At 41.3% G+C, this 13717-nt stretch overlaps 2 protein-coding genes across 3 annotated transcripts in view; one reads left to right on the forward strand and one right to left on the reverse strand.

The window, feature by feature from the left end:
• SGCD (sarcoglycan delta) overlaps positions 1 to 13717 on the forward strand; it is a 1063424-nt gene that overhangs the window by 485085 nt on the left and 564622 nt on the right. The gene's annotated exons all lie outside the window — the stretch shown is intronic.
• LOC138850053 (glycine cleavage system H protein, mitochondrial) lies at positions 9089 to 10265 on the reverse strand. Its single transcript, XM_070075798.1, has one exon. The coding sequence runs from the start codon at positions 10197 to 10199 to the stop codon at positions 9678 to 9680; it is 522 nt and encodes a 173-aa protein (XP_069931899.1). The 5' UTR covers positions 10200 to 10265; the 3' UTR covers positions 9089 to 9677.

Genomic DNA, 13717 nt, shown 5'->3' on the forward strand with positions numbered 1-13717 from the left:
AGCCAGAGCTGATCCATGCAAAAGCCAGGAGCAAGAAGCTTCATCTAGGTCTCCCACATAGGTAGAAGGGCTCAAGAATTTGGTCCATCTTCTGCTGCTTTTCCCAGGACATTAGCAGGGAGCCGAATTGGAAGTGGAGCAGCTGGGACATGAACCAGCAGCCATATGGGATACCAACATCGCAGGTGGCGGGTTTACCCGCTATGCCACATCTCCAGCACCTGGAGGTCATGTTTTAACCATTACTTTTTTGACTTTATTTCAGTGTGAAATAAAAACATAGTGATTTTGAAGGAAATTCATAAAGTTCATAGAAAATGGAATCCAAAGTTGTCGCTCCCCCTCTTTGTGGAGGAACGACACAGGACCCTGCGCTGTTCTTTCGTCTGCTCGGCCCTCCCCGGGTTTGCTGCTGGTTCTTCCCGGGTTGGCTACTGTCCCTTACACCTCCGTGGAAGGGCAGTTCCCCCTGCCACATTCCCCACTTCCGCAGGGGAGCGGCACACCGCCGGCCGGCTCTCTCGGGGGCTGCACAGGTGTTCCCCTTAGATGTTCCCCTTAGATGTTCCTGGTGCATGCCGTCTCTCTCCTCCTTTATAGTCCTCCTCCGCCAATCCCAACTCGGCTGCCCACACGCCGAGTACGCTGCTCTCCTCCAATCAGGAGCAAGTCCTACAGTTTATTGGTTGAACTGGAGGCAGCTGTGTAGAAGCTGTTTTCTTCTCTCCCAGCGCCATATTGTGGGAGAGCAGGTGCATAGAATAAGTCTTAATTCCAGTAACAGTCTAGTCCGAGCTGCTCCCCACACAAAGTTATGTTTATTTTGGTACAAAAACATTCTGAAATCCATGCGTACAAGAAGTGCTCACAAACTTCATGGAAAAGGAGCATGATTAAAAATTCATGTAAATTTCAGAATGTGTTGCCCCATAAATCACCATATCTTTTAATTCCATTTTCCCATGAACATTTTGTCTAGAGTATGAGGACACGTAATACTTGGCTTTCTGAGTAACACGAGCTTGACAATATGGGTTCTGCCTCCCTAAGGGCTCATAAACTTTTTTCATGAATTCATAAATAACCGAGAAAGATGGTTTTGCCTAATAAAGAAATTACTTTCCTCAATTTCCTGTTCTAGAGAATCGACATGATACTGTTTTCTATTTCTTAGAGTTATGTCAACTGAATGATTTTTTAATGTTAGTATATTTGAACAGAGCCTAAAATATAAGCATACTTTAAAAAGTTCATGAAAAATAGAATTAAAAGAAGGGGTTACTTTGTTACAAAAATGTTTGAAATCCATGCATAGATTTTCATCCTAATACCCAAGTTCCCATGAACTTTTGGAAGAATCCTGATTTGGTAGATGCTCCATTCAATGTGTATATATTTAGTTTCATTATTTTATGAGACCTCACCTGACAGTACTTGCTGAACCCTCATAAGATAGCAAGGACTCCAGGAGTTGAGGAGGGCAGGGTTTTTTCAAGCTGCTCTTTTGTAGATTTCATGGAGGTTGCATGGGTTTAGTTGGACTGTTAAGAATGGTGTGCAACAAGGAGAAGATAAAAATCTTCCAGTGGGTGCTCTAAATAGTGGCATAACATCCCTGTTTCTGTTTATTCTATCTGCCCTTTAGTATCCCTACTGAACATTGTATGAAATAAAACACTCTTTAAAAAACATTTTAAAAAATGTTTTTAGGATGGAATTCCTTTCAGAAATATTCTGCTTTGGGGAATATAGAATACATAATTGCCTTCTTAAGAAAGTAAGTTGAATTCGACCTCAATGTATTTTTCCTGACTTGATGATTAATTTTTTGTTGCCCAGAATGGAAGATGATATGAGCACAGATGTTTCAGTCTGAACCAGGCACAGCCTGGAGGTGTGTCCATTTTTTTTTTTTTTTTTGGTCAAATACTTTCACTTGATACTGGGTGAACTTGTGTGTTGCAGACCTGGGCAATATTGACAGTTACATTTGATTTTTTATATGCGATGTAGATATTTTGCAAGTTGGTTTCTAAGGCTCAGGACTTCAAATAGTTGCAGATAAGCTGTTTCAGGAAGAAATAACATTACTTTCTTGGGTTTGCTTACTGCTGTTAGTGTTATGTATCTCTTGATTCCAAAAATTTGGAAGTAAATATAAGGATACTTCAGAGTTTTACAGAAAGAAATGGAATTCAAAGGTAAGTTTTTCTGGGTACAGTGAATTTTGCAATCCATGCATTGTGTCTTCACAGTATATGTTTTCCATGAACATTTTGAAGGCCCGTGCTATTTTTTCAAAAGAAGGAGAAGCTTAGTTGTAAAAAATGTGAGATGAGTATGTCTGACACAACACTTAGGAAATAGCAACATTTTTGAGGGTGTTGCTTATGTATGACAAGGTAGCATTTGTGTTCCTCCTTGACTAACTTTGGGAGAAAATCCTCCCTTTGGTATCTGCCCTTGGCCCGTCCTTTTTCTCCTAGATGCTAGCTTTTCTTTCTTTTCCCGCATGTGTTATTATTTGTATTGCCTTCTCGTGATTACGAGAGGGCTGTGGCAGTTAACTGGAATTTATTTACTACTTCATGTACCTCTGTCCTGTTAACACATCAGTGAAGTACATCACTTTGATGTATTTTTAAAATCACTCATTGTTCCTTTTTAAGAACAGAAAGTAGACCAGGTAGGAGCAGCTGTGGCACCTGCATCTTCCAGAGTAGGCTGATCCAGCTGAGTTAATTGGTAGCCAGCCTTGAGCGGAGTTCTGTCCTTTCTCTTTCTGACTGCATAGAGACCTGCAGCCAACATGCCTGTTGACTTAGGGAATGAAGCCTAGGTAACATTTGGGGAAGAAGTTTTAGACAGTTGAGACTTCATCTAAGCTTACTGACATCCTTAAAAAATGCAAACCCTCGCCTCTGGAAAACGTGCAAACTCAGTTACACGTGCAAATGTTCCTCTTTGTCACTGCGTCCATCCACCTGACTTATACACTGTGTGGGGAAGACAGCTACACCCCACAGTGACCCTGCCCTTGTGCAGCTTTTATCCAATTGGCCATGCTCTTTCATTCTCCCATTCTGAATTTCTCCCTTTCTTCTCCACCTTCCGCTGATGTCTGGTTGTCCTCTTCTATTTAAGCCTGGCCCTTCCTGTGAGTCAGCAACTTGGCTCTAGTAGAACATGTCTCTGTCCCGGACTCTCCAGTCACTCTTACTGCCCAATTCCTCTTCAGCTCTGATGTCAGTTTCATTTCAGAAGAGCCTGCTCCAATTCTCCTTCCCCAACTGATAGCCCACATTGGGTCCCCGTTACTCTTTGTTGAGGTACCTAGTTTTCTCATAGTGACCTGTATTTTTTCATTGCATCCATGTTTCAATCTGCAATTCTGTGATTATTTGTGTAATTGCTCATTTAATATTCTTGTACCACAGTGTATTTTAAGCTGCATGAGAGCAGAACTTTGTCTGTGTTCTTCCCATGGCACTGCCCAGTAGGTGCTCATAGCTTTGTTCTGTGGGAGGGTATTTGGTTGATTTCAGGGAGGCAGCGTGGAGGTGTGTGCCACACTGTGTGGATTTGATTACCAGTGCTGTCTCTTAGCTTTGTGGTTTTGAGCAAGGAGCCTAAGCTCCCTGTGCCTTGCGTAAAGGGAAGGACTTGCACGATAGGCAGATTTTTAGGCCAAATGGGGTCTTTCATTTGAAACATTTAACAAAGTGCTTACCATATAGCAAGCTATCAAAGGATAACTAAGATAACATTATATTTGCAATATTGTGGTGGTCAGATTGAGCAAATTAGGATATTTGTTAACTTCTTCTGTGATTGTAGAGCGTAACTTCTTTTTGCTATTTTCTATTAAGAAGTATCAGTGCCCAGAATGAATAACTCTAATAAACATTTTAACTCTCTATTTCTGTATCTCAAGTGAAGTAATTCCATACTCTTTAAAATGCTCACTGCATACTTTTTTTTTTCTGTTTTAAAGTTAAAGAAACTACATCTTCTATGTGCTATTATGTCAAAAAAAAAAAAATTTGATTTCATTTGTTCATCCTAATAATCCTGGTGGAGAGCTCCACTCTCCCCATTCGACAGATAAGAAAACCAGGCCTGGCCTGATTAAGTGAACTGCCAATTCAATTTAACAGAGATTTATTGAACACCTGTTCTCTGCCAGGTGCTCTGAGAGATAGAAGGAGGAGGAAGGGTTGGGCTGGGCGCTCGAGAAGTCAGGTTCAGTCAGAAGAAATAGACTTATGCAATCATCAGTCACTCAGCCGCAGATCGGGGGCCCTTCCCACCTCCCTCTGCACGTCCTGGAGGTGATGAGTGTGTTTACTGAAGACGTGAGGCTGAGAGCTTCAGCTCTTGTAAGCAGGAATCACAAGGGCTGACATGAGAAACATCTGATCCCAAGGCCTAATGAAGAACCTCCCAAGCATGACAGCGATGCCTAAAACGCTGAGGCTTTCCTACTTTCTCACTGTCAAAACATTAGAACTAATTGCCCCAGGCTTCTTGATTATCTTCAACCCAGCTGTTGCTGTGACCAGTTGAAAAATGAATGGGCCTTCTCGAAGGTTTGTTTCCAGCAAAAGGTAGTTATTGCTGAGTAGACGCTGGCCTCCTTACTGTACGTGGTCAGGCCTCCTTGTGGGTCCCCTGCTCTCTGATAACTGGGTAAGTTACTGTGTCGTATTGTCACTTTTCTGCCTTTACATAACGACGCTTTCCATTAATTTCATTCTTCCTTGAGCTTGTACCTCTACAAACTGCTGTAGTTTGAACACATCCCCCCAAGTGCAAGTGTTGGACACACAGTCCCCAGATTCCTGTATTGAGGGTGGGGCCCAAATGAATGCCTGAGCAGCTTTTTCTTTATGTTTCTTTTTTTAAGATTTATTTGTGTATTTGAGAAGTAGAGTTACAGGCAGAGAGAGAGAGACAGAAAGAGGTCTTCTATCCACTGGTTCACTTCTCAAATGGCTGCAATGGCCAGAGCTGGGCTGATCCGAAGCCAGAAGCCAGAATCCTGTGCTGGCTCTCCCAGGCAGGTGCAGGGGCCCAAGCACTTGACCATGTTTCAGTGTTTTCCTAGGACATGACAGAGAGCTGGTTTTGAAAAGGAGCAGCTGGGTCACAAACCAGCGCCCATACGGGATGCAGGTAACTTAGGCAAAGGCTTATCTTACTATGCCACAGCCCGGCCCTGGCCCCACACCAGTAGCTTTTTAGGAAGAGGAAGCGTGTGGATAGCGAGGCAAGTTGGTCTTTCTCACACTTTGATGCCATTCAGTGTGTTCTGATGCAGAGAGAGCACGCAGCAGATGCTGGCAGCATGCTCTGGGACTTTCCAGATTCTACAGCTTGAGCTCATTAAACCTCTATCTTTCTAAATGACCCAGTCCCAAGGATTTTATTATTGCAACAAGAAATGGGTTAAGAGAGTCCCTGGGCTTAATTTCCTTAGGTGCACAATAGAAAAATAAAAAAAATATTATGCCTACCTCATAGGGCTGCTGACAATGAATTAAAACCTAACTATATGCTTTAATGGGATGATTTAAATTCTGGTAGGAAAGGGGACAGGCCATAAACAAGGAAATGGCCATTTTAAAACAGCAGGTGGTGGCCCGGGTAGGGTACGTCTGCCTGTGGCATTGGCATCCCACATGGATGGCCATTTCATGTTCCTCTTCCGATCCAGCTCTCTGCTATGGCCTGAGATAGCAGTAGAGGATGGCCTAAGTCCTTGGGCCCCTGCACTCATGTGGGAGAACCAGAAAAGGCTCCTGTTTTCTGGCTTCGGGTCAGGCCAGCTCCGGTCATTGTAGACATTTTGGGGAGTAAACCAGTGGATGGAAGGCCTTAATCTGTCTCTTCCTCACTCTGTCTTCGCTCTCCCTCTCAAATAAATAAAATCTTTTTAAAAAGATAGCAGATAGTGAAAAATGCTATGAAAAAGAAAATGGAACAGAGGATGAAGAGAATAGAGACAGGATACTATTTTAAGTAGGGTTACCAGAAGGTCACCCCAAGACAGTGATATATCAGTATATGAGTTCTAGAAAAAAATGTTCTAGGTGGACCAAACAGCAGAATAGCATGTGCAAAGGCATTGAGTTGAGAGTAGATTTGACTTAATGGATGAATAAAAATGATGCTAATGTGGTTAGAGCTGGTTAATCCAAGTGCAGGTGGTGAGTTAGTTACAGGAGTATCATTTGGACCTTAGAGAATATTACAGGCTTTATCAAGAATTATGAGTTCTCAGTAGAGAGCAATGGAGTGCTCTAGGTGGTGGTGGGACATAATCTCTGACAGTTAAAGATGGCTGGAAGGGTTGGCTGGTGGGCTCACCACAGTTGGGTTGTTAGGAACTTCTCAGCCAAGGCCTGGAGAAGCAGCTGCACACGCAAGAGCTAGAGGGGAGAGAGATACAAAGTGTGAGCCACCAGGCCTTGACCCACTTACAGGAACTGTACAAGACACCCATTGTGGACTCTGAGAATCCCCTTAGACCCTGGGAAGCAGGCCCAAAGTGAAGAAATTCCCTGAAAGATGGTGATGTTGCTTAAAGAAAAGAAGTTTCACACCGGAAGTAAGATGCATTTCACTCCTGCATCCAAGAGTCTACCATTTTTGAGGTTAGGGGTTAGAAAAAGGATATGTTCAGTTATGGAAAGACTAGAATTACAGTTAGCTTTTGTTCAGCTGCTTGATTTGTAAGGGGTAAATTTTGACCCTGATACAAATCAAAAGCCTTTGGTAGAGTGTCTGGCCGTGGGCCTAGGCAGTGCTCCATAAGTGTTTCCACTTTGGTTCATGTAGCAGTAGAGCAAGAACGGAATGGCAAGTAAAGGATGCCACCTGTCAGCACTGTCCCAGAAAGTGATGTATTTTGTGTTAGAATTTCCAGAATCAGGCATCAGTGGTATCTTCTCCCTCCAACTTCCAACAATGAAAAGTTGCTGGAAAACCTCCTTGTAGTCCTCTTTGCCCCTCCGTAGTAGAAGTGTAGAACCAGACAAAGCAGATTAGAAGGACGGGCAAGGAGGAATCCATCACAGTAGAAAAGTCTTTGATTAACACAAGCAGAAACCATCACCCCCTTATCCTCCTGCCCTGGCGGAGTTCCAGGCTGTAACCACATGCTGGCTCCTCATAAACTCCCATGTGGCCTTGGCAAGAGAAGAAATTGCTATGTTGCCTGTATCTCCACAAGTGCTTCCTCCTTGTAGTGTCTGGGATGAGTCCTTGGAATATCTCAGGTACTTATGGAAGACACCAGAAAGGAAGATACCTTTCTCTGGTTTGCTCCTGGGCAGCTGACAAGCTGGATACTAACCTTCTACTTCATTTGTGAATGAGCAGGCTGTCTTAAGATCTGTCTGATTTCTGCTGGCAGGATTCTTTTTTTCTTAATTTAAAAGCTGTGTCTTTGTGGCTTGGGCGTTAGAAATACAAATGTGTAACTCCCTAAGGAGGAACCTGGGATACCTAAGCATGCTAATCAAAGATGCCTATATCCGTCTTTTTAAACTTGATACTTCAAGACTTAAAGCACAGAGTGTAGCATCTGTGGCATGCTGAGTGGGCCCTGGAAGAGCTAATGCTATTTCCATTTCAATTACTAGTGGGCTGATGAATGCAGGCCTTTTCACTTATTGTAAGTGATAAAGTAGATCCATTCACATCAAGTCTTGCTTGCTTGTGAATTTCTTTTTCCATAATGTTCTCTTCTTTCTACTGAACTCCTTGGTTTTGATCATCAGTTGGATATAAACAGCTGCATTCTTAATTAGAGGAAGATAAGGCATGATAGAAATCCTAGTTTATACTAAATGTAACATGGTATCCTGGATTAAATTTTCAAGCACAATAAGGACATTAGTATAGGAAAAGAAGAAGTCCAAATATATTCTGAATTAATGGTCATATTTCAGTTTAAAAGAATTGTACCCATGTTAATTTCCTGGTTTTGTTAAATGTACCATAAATATGTAAGATGTTAGTATTAAGGGAAGTGAGTGCCATATGGACTGTAGCAGGCTGTATTGGTCTTGCAGTTCTTCTGTGAATCTAAAATTATTTTAAAATAATTAAAAATGGATGTAGTGGGAGGGAAACGGTTTGGGAAGCTTCTTGTGTCTTTTAAGTCTAGCCCTAGAAGCAGCAGCCCGTGGTGCACACAGTTGAGAAGCATTTGCAGCAGAATAATGCAGATGCAATTGCTGGAAGCTGGTAAGCCCCACACGTAAGCAGTGCCTGATTCTATGAAGCAGGTGCAATTTGATTTGTACTATATGGGTGAGGAAATCAAGGCATATGGCACGAGACCTTCTCTAAGATCGGCAGTTAGTGCTTTCAGATTTTTAAGCCCTGTTCCTTGGTATGCATGCCTACTCTCAGCAAGGGAGTGGAGAAGCGTTATCTTCAACATGACCCCACCATTTATCAAATGTGATCTTGGCAAATCCCTGAATTTCTTGGATTCTCCATTTTCTTATTTATAAAATAAGGTGATTGGGTTTGATGACCCTCAAGGCTTCTTTGAGTCCTGAAGTCCTCCAATCCGATGATCATGTAAAGTACCTCTTAACTGAAATATTACCACCACACATTTCTACCAAGTGGATCCTTTCAGAATGTGTGGAAAATAACCTTTCGATCTGAAGCAGGCTAATACGACAGCTGAGTTTCAGACAGTTTTTCTCCGAATAATCCTGCCAACTCTTTATTCCTGGAACAATATTTACCATTTTCTGGAAATGTGAACACTTACAATTATGGAAATTTTATTACAAAAAGTGTTCACAAATTTTAAGTCATTTTTGGCACTTTTTTGTGATTTTTTTATCTTAATATATATTATTGGCATTATGGTAATAAGGAAAGAGTAACAGTGATAAACTACCCAGAAATATTTTACACATCATCAGAAGTTGTTTTGTAAAGTAACATTCCTGTAATTTTAATGTTTTTGCATTAATTAATTAGAAACTTAATATCTATGAATTAACATGAGTTTGTTCCTGTTTACTTGAGTTATAATAACATTCTATTAACTCATTAGATATTTATTTTTTTTTTTTTTTTTTTTTTTTTTTTTGAGGAAGTTGAAAATTTATTTATGTTTCTTATTTTGCTGTAGAGCTGCTCCTTCACTGCATACAACAGCACCAGCAAATGCAGCATATTGCAAAAATTAAGATAGTATTGTTCTTTCTCTGGCACTGCAACTAACAAAAACTGTTGTGTATTCCCAGTTACTTCCAATGGAAAGATCATTACATATTTTGACCCCAAACCAGGGATGAGTATAAGCAAGTTACAATATTACATAAGGCTTAAGATAACAATGTTATCCTTGAATTACATTATTTGTAAAACTAGTTTTTACCACAGATAACTTCATGTATTCTGAATACCAGTGCCTAGGGCCTACTATAAAAATCACAAGGTACTGTGAAAAAGATGCATATTGAGTTTTTTCTGCAATCATTACAAAGTTAGGGTATATTTTCTTCCAGTAGCAGAGTTGAAAGTGGTATTTCTTCCATCAAGATTGCTAAAAGTTGCTATTTTAAGTCCTGTCCGCCACTAATTTAAGAGATAACTGTGCTGGATTAAGTTATTCCATACTAGTTCATGTAAGGGTTCCACTTTCATTCCTCAATAGATTTTATGTATTTCTCATAGGCTTCTTCACTCATTAGTTCATCTAGTTCTGAAGGGTTACTCAGTGTCATCTTGATCAGCCAACCATCTTCGTAACAAGATTTGTTGACAAGTCCTGGGTTTTCTGCAAGGGCTTCATTAATTTCAGTTACTTCTCCTGATAGAGGAGAATAGAGTTCACTAGCAGCTTTCACACTTTCCAAGGCACCAAATTCATCTTGTTTTTTCAATTTTGTCCCAACTTCAGGCAGACTACAATAAACAACATCTCCCAAAGCTTCCTGTGCAAAATTGCTGATTCCCACTGTTCCAATACCATTTTCTGTTGTTATCCATTCATGTTTCTCTGTGAACTTACGCACCGAGAGCAGAGCGGGTCCAGTGCGCAGCGTCCGGACGGCGCCCGCCCGCAGCCGCCAGGGCAGAGGCGAGCAGGGTGCGGCGGGCGCCGAGGCCGCGAGCAGGCTGCAGGCCGCGGCCCGCAAGCTACGCGCCACTCGCAGCGCCATGTTCTCAGGGGTGCAGAGGGTCGCAGCGTTGCAACCGGGCCACCGGACCCGCGGGAAGCGCAGGGAGGGTGACCTCATTAGATATTTAAACAAATCTCACATCAGAAAATTATATTAAGCAAAATAGAATAGTAATAAAAAATTGAGATTTCTTACTCCTGGAAAACAGTTAGCAATATGAATGAATTTCTTCAAAGTTCTATGCTGCTTGAATATAACCCACATTATCATATGAAATAAAAATAAGTGGATGAAAAAGAATCATCATTCTTTGGTATTCAGCATAAAATTATTATTATTACTATTTTTTGCCAGGCAGAGTTAGACAGTGAGAGAGAGACAGAGAGAGAGTTATAGACAGTGAAAGAGAGAGAGAGAGAAAAAGGTCTTCCTTCCGTTGGTTCACTCCCCTAATGGCCGCCACAGTCAGCGCTGTGCTGATCTGAAGCCAGGAGCCAAGTACTTACTCCCAGTCTCCCATGAGGGTGCAGGGACCCAAGCACTTGGGCCATCCTCCACTGCCCTCCTGGGCCACAGCAAAGAGCTGGACTGGAAGAGGAGCAACCAGGACTAGTACCTGGCGTCCCAAGCAGGACTAGAACCTGGGGTGCAGGCAAAGGATTAACCAAGTGAGCCACAATGCCGGCCAGCATAAAATTATTTTAAGATGTTTTTTCACATCCTCCTGTGCAGGATTTCTGTGATAGTCATGGTACTACCATGCATTGGTGCATACACACGTTCACAGACACCGAAATTAATTCTGTTTCTATTCTTGACAAAAATAAATGAAAAAAGCAAATAGCAGTTATTAAACTGAAAGGCATAAAATTGAAAAGGAAAATAATTGTCATTTTGTTAAATGCTGATATATCCACGAAACAAAAGGAGAATAAATTGAGTAAGTACATAAGCATCTACTTTTGTTTCAGTACACAAATTGAGTTGATGTCTTCATACATTATCACTTCCAGGCATAGAACCATTTTTGATTCCTCCATTCCAGTGCTCTTTTAACTATTTCTGTAAGTGTTTATTGCTTTTAATATATTTGGAAGACTGAGCAACAGAGGACAAGGGGAGACGGGAGAGAGGGAAGGGTAGGCCTGTCTTCAATTCACTGGTTCAAAATGCCCACAACTGCTAGGTCTATTCCAAACTGAAACAAGGAGCCAGGATCTCGGTTGGGGTCTCACCCATCAGTGACAGAGATTCAGTGTGTAAGCCATTACGTGCTGTCTCTCAGGTGCCTTCCCAGAAGCTGGATCAGAAGTGGATGCACACACAAGACATGATCCCAGGCACTCCAGGCCCAGGCAGTGGCTTAGCCAGCTACACAATAATACCTACCCCCTTTTAACTATTTTTAATGCAGAAAAAATTAATGGAATCCCAAAATCGCCCAAGTCATGTTAAATAGCAAAATTCATTTTATTTGCTTTAGACTAATAAAGCAATAGCTTCTTTAATAGTTAATTTGACCTTTAATCCTTATCCCTTTGATAGAAAATTTAGAAAAAAAATACTCTTTCTATAGTATTTTTAAATGATGATCAATCATATGGAAAATTAAGTCCTTTGTATTTCACCTGCACTTACTCATTATTTGACTTTCCAAAGTCAGGAACCCTTGTTGGGTCCTAGTTTTCTTAGGCAGACAGTGAGCCTAATTATTCTCGCTGAATTTACATCAGGGTCTTAATGGATTTGAAAGAACAAATGTGAAAGATGCAGAGCTATATTCTGAGAAGTCAAAAACAGTTCAGTGTTTCAATATTTATTGAGTGCTTACTGTGTGTGGGGTGCTGAATTCATGATGTTGCATTCAACAAAGCAAGAAAATGCATTTGTATTCATGGAGTTGCAATTCTAATTAGGCAAAACAACTAATGAGAAATAAGATGCTTGGAGATAAATGTAAGAACTATAAGGAAAATGGAAGTGGGTAATGAGTTGTTAGAGGGGAGAGGCCTACTTCAGATAGGTGATTACAGAAAGCCTTTCTGGGACAGTCATAGAGCTGTCCAGGGGAGGAATAAGCCAAACATGTCAAAGAAATAGTACATCCCGCTGGAGCAGTGGGAATTATGAAAAGATGCCCACAAAGTGGAGTGAAAGATAGAGAGAGGCAGGAGCCATATCATGCTGCAGCATCCATACCTTGCTATTTTGAAGTCCTGGATAAGCTCCGAAATAGGTTTTAAGAACTGCAATTATTCCAAACTAGCTCCCAAGAGCAGAGTACACAAGAACAGATGATGGTCACATGGGGCAGTTGGTGCTCTTGATTTACTTAAGAATTGTTTCTTAATTATGCGTGCTTTCATAATAGCAGTGAAATTAATCAGGGATAGACTCTCAGGGGTAGCCTCTGTAGATGAAAGAGGCTAACTCAACAAATAGTAAGAAGAAAAAAACACACTTCCTAAACAGTGGAGACAAGGGCTGTAAACGTTATTGAATCTCAAAAATGTCAATTTCACTCCTATACATTATGGTTTTGATAATATATTAGTTACCACAGATCAGGGCAAACAAATGGTATTAGTCTTTTTGGGACTGGCTAATTTCACTAAGTGTAATGATTTCCAGTTGCATCCATTTTGTTGCAAAAGACAATTTCATTACTTTTTACAGCTGAGTAATATTCCTATATGATATATATATATATACTATATATATATAATATATATATATATATATACACCTCACAATTTCTTTATCCAGTCATCTTTACTTAGTGTAGGGTTATTCTTTTTCTTTTTTTTTTTTTTTTTTGGACAGGCAGGGTGGACAGTGAGAGAGAGAGAGAGACAGAGAGAAAGGTCCTCCTTTGCCGTTGGTTCACCCTCCAATGGCCGCTGCGGCCGGCGCACCACGCTGATCCAATGGCAGGAGCCAGGTACTTCTCCTGGTCTCCCATGGGGTGCAGGGCCCAAGGACTTGGGCCATCCTCCACTGCACTCCCTGGCCACAGCAGAGAGCTGGCCTGGAAGAGGGGCAACCGGGACAGAATCCGGCGTGTAGGGTTATTCTTATGAGTATAAAGTAATCTGAAAGTAGATCGTTATAAAAACGAAGAAGAAATAAGAGAAGAAGGGGGAGGGAGGGCGGGAGAGTAGGTGGAAGGAAGGGTAGTGTGCAAGGTACCACTATGTTCCTAAATCTGTATATATGAAATACATGAAATTTGTGTACCTTTAATAAAAATAATAAAAAAGGAGCTCATTCAGAGACAAATTTTTGGCTTTTTCCTTGGTTCTTCCTTCATAGCTCATTGTCAGTTGGTGGTCCTCACTGGTATATTCCACTGCGCAGCCTTGGATTTCTGCCCATCATTCTTTCTCTCCAGCACTCACGTAACAGACTCCATAGTTGTCCCTCGTAACCTGGTTTCCAAATGACCTCTGACATGCTTAGTTCTAGAATCAATTCTGGTCATATTACCTGCATATTCTTTGATCCTTTCCTACCTACTCACAGCTGCTTTAAAACCTGAGACATGTCATCACTAAAAA

The sequence above is a fragment of the Oryctolagus cuniculus genome, chromosome 6, assembly GCF_964237555.1.
Source record: "Oryctolagus cuniculus chromosome 6, mOryCun1.1, whole genome shotgun sequence".
Taxonomy (NCBI): Eukaryota; Metazoa; Chordata; class Mammalia; order Lagomorpha; family Leporidae; genus Oryctolagus; species Oryctolagus cuniculus.